This window comes from Sorghum bicolor, chromosome 1, assembly GCF_000003195.3.
Source record: "Sorghum bicolor cultivar BTx623 chromosome 1, Sorghum_bicolor_NCBIv3, whole genome shotgun sequence".
In the NCBI taxonomy this organism is placed as follows: domain Eukaryota; kingdom Viridiplantae; phylum Streptophyta; class Magnoliopsida; order Poales; family Poaceae; genus Sorghum; species Sorghum bicolor.
The window spans coordinates 6,036,182-6,039,153 of NC_012870.2; the positions used below are offsets into that span (position 1 = coordinate 6,036,182).

Here is a 2,972-nt window from a genome sequence, read left to right on the forward strand (position 1 = left end):
ATCACTTCTGGATTTCCAGTAAAGATGTGCTTCTTTCTTTTCGAAAAAGTTCGAAAGATATACTGCATGCTCTTCTTGAATTTCAAAGGGACTGTATGTGTGGTAAACCATGCATCTTTGTAATAAAATTGGAGTAGTAGGCTAGATCATTTGGTAAAGTGAACCTGCATATGGGTACAAAACAGAGGACCCAAAACGGAGACAACTAGGTCAGTTGGAACTAGAACATAGCAGTAGTGTTCCAAACTGTGAAGTGAAAACCCTACCCCATTCATCATTCCAAGGAACTTGTGGCGGGTCCCCACGTCCCTCACTCCCTCCTGCTTAACATGCCCAAAACCCCCGTTGTACCCCACTTGCAGCCAACAAAGTGTCCAAGGTAATTACACATCAAGACAAAGCTTTGGTTTCTGAACACAGAGAAGACAAGTAAAGCCAAGGCATACAGAAAACACAAACAAACAAAGCGGCAGCTACCCCTAGGAGCTCAATCCGATCCAATCCATGGCATGGCAGGATAGATCATTCTCCCCCTCTCCCAGCTCCGACGATCGTCCCACGTCTTTATAAACCGCCACACCCCCAGTATGTACCACTACCCCACCCCAGCAGCCTCCATCTCTCTGATTCACACCACACACCCCACAAAGCTAGAAGAACCCTGAAAGCAACCACCCCACTCCACTCCACCTTTGCCATCTCCAAGAAAGAACACAGCCTCTTCTGCTTCAAGAAGCCTTTTTTGATCCTGAGTTATCGCCATCCATCCGACCATGATCCAAGAACTGCTCGGCGGGGCCGCCATGGACCAGCTCAAGAGCGTGAACGACGTGAACGCGGCGTCGCTGCCCCTGTTGCTGCATCCCGTCATCTCCAACCCGTCGCCCACGTCCTCCTCCTCGACGTCGTCGCGCTCGTCTGCGCAGCAGCAGCAGCGGTCGACGTCGGCAACGTCGTCGCCGCAGGGGCAAGGGCCGCAGCAGCAGGGCCAGGGGCAAGGCGCGGAGCAGACGCCTCTGCGGTGCCCCCGGTGTAACTCCTCAAACACCAAGTTCTGCTACTACAACAACTACAACCTCACCCAGCCGCGCCACTTCTGCAAGACGTGCCGCCGGTACTGGACCAAGGGCGGCGCGCTACGCAACGTACCAATCGGCGGCGGCTGCCGCAAGCCGCGCCCCATGCCTACGCCCGTCGCGAAGCCGGTGATCTCCTCCTGCAAGGCCGTGGGCGGCGGCGTGCCGTCGCTGGGCCTCGGCGTCGGCTTGGGCATGGGCATGGGCGCCGGCCCCGGGCCCTGGGCGTCCTCGCAGCAGGCGGCCGCCGCGCAGCTCATGGCGCTGCTCAATAGCGCCAGGGGCGTGCATCAGGGCGGCGGTAACATGCACAGGCTCCTTGGCCTCGACGCCATGGCACACCTGCCCCTCCACGTCCTGCCGGGCGCTGGCAATAATAATGCCGGTGGCACGGCGCCGTCGTTGTGGCCGCAGTCTGCGCCGCGTGCCATCCCTACGCCGCCGCACATGGACTCCCAGCTCGGCATGGGGCCGCTGGGCCAGCACGACGTGCTGTCAAGCCTCGGGCTAAAGCTGCCCCCGCCATCGTCGTCGCCGGCGGCGGCAAGCTACTACAGCGACCAGCTGCACGCGGTGGTGAGCAGCGCTGCCGGACGCGGCGGACACGAGTACGAAGCAGCAGCCTCCGGCGCCATGTCCCTTCCCTGCACCACGGCGCTGACCTCCCTACCGCCGGCCGCATCGAGCGTGTCGGCTGCGCTGACCAGCTGCGCGACGGTCGGGCTGGACCTCCCGCCGGTCTCCGTCCCCGCGTCCGAGATGCAGTACTGGGCCGCCGGGCCGGCGGCGATGTCCGTGGCGTGGCCGGACTTGCCCACCCCCAACGGCGCGTTCCCATGAGCTAGAGACAAACCTGAACCTGATGATCTGATGTACGGATGACGCAGCTGTTTACCCTACATGACACACTAGCTAGTACGTAATCAACCAGTAGCTCCATCACTTCAGCCTCCTCAGTGTAGCTTTATCTTGCCGTTTGACTGTGTTTTTATTTGAGTGAGAACTCATCCACTCCGGGGGAGGTTAATCAATGGTGTTTTTATTACTGTGTTGTTTTTGTTCATTAGTGGGAGCACGGGAGTAACTTTTCTTACTGTTATCAATCAGAGTTTTTACTGTGTAATATCTTTTTTTCTCTTCTTTCTATATCTGCATGCTGTTTAATTAGTGTAGTAGTAGTATAGAAGAAGAAGTGATCCATAACTTTGTGTATTTGGTGCTATACGTGTGGTCAATCCATCGGTTGATCATACATGGTCGATCTACATGGTCACACTACATGATCAATATCACAATATGCATATATGGGTGATGTGTTGTTTCAAATATGTGGTAGATCTACCTTGTTATATGTATGTCATGCTTTTTGCTTGCTGCAAGATTAGTATATGTTGCTACTCGTCTGTACGTATCAGTACTTGACTGAAATTTTTGCTACGGTTTTGATTTCTGATCTTGAAATTACTCCAAGAACATAGCTGAATGCAAGCATGCCGCTGCGAAAATCGGAAAATGCAGCGACTTTTGTTTGTTGGTTCCCCATTTTTTCCTGTAGGCCGCCTATATACATGACTATTATTTGTATGCTGATCGATCAAGATGGTGATTCGTTTAGTTGGCTTTTGCCAAACGTCGCACAATCCTAGCTATTTGGCAGAAATAACTGGTCCACTACTATAGATCGATTTGGGTCTTTCATGCGTATCGCCCTTCCTAACATAGTAGCTCCGTTCTTTTAGTTAGTTCTCTGCCCATGTACGTAGCCGCGACTAGCTGTCTAGCTCTCCCATCTTGTGTGTGTGATCGTCTGCCAAACGAGCTAGCTAGAGCAGTATGTAGTACTGATGCTATGCCCGGCCCAACGCACGTTAGGAGTAATGACACGACGGCACCTAT

At 54.0% G+C, this 2,972-nt stretch overlaps 1 protein-coding gene across 1 annotated transcript; it reads left to right on the plus strand.

The window, feature by feature from the left end:
* LOC8086191 lies at nt 410-2,404 on the plus strand. Its single transcript, XM_002463789.2, has one exon. The coding sequence runs from the start codon at nt 774-776 to the stop codon at nt 1,914-1,916; it is 1,143 nt and encodes a 380-aa protein (XP_002463834.2). The 5' UTR covers nt 410-773; the 3' UTR covers nt 1,917-2,404.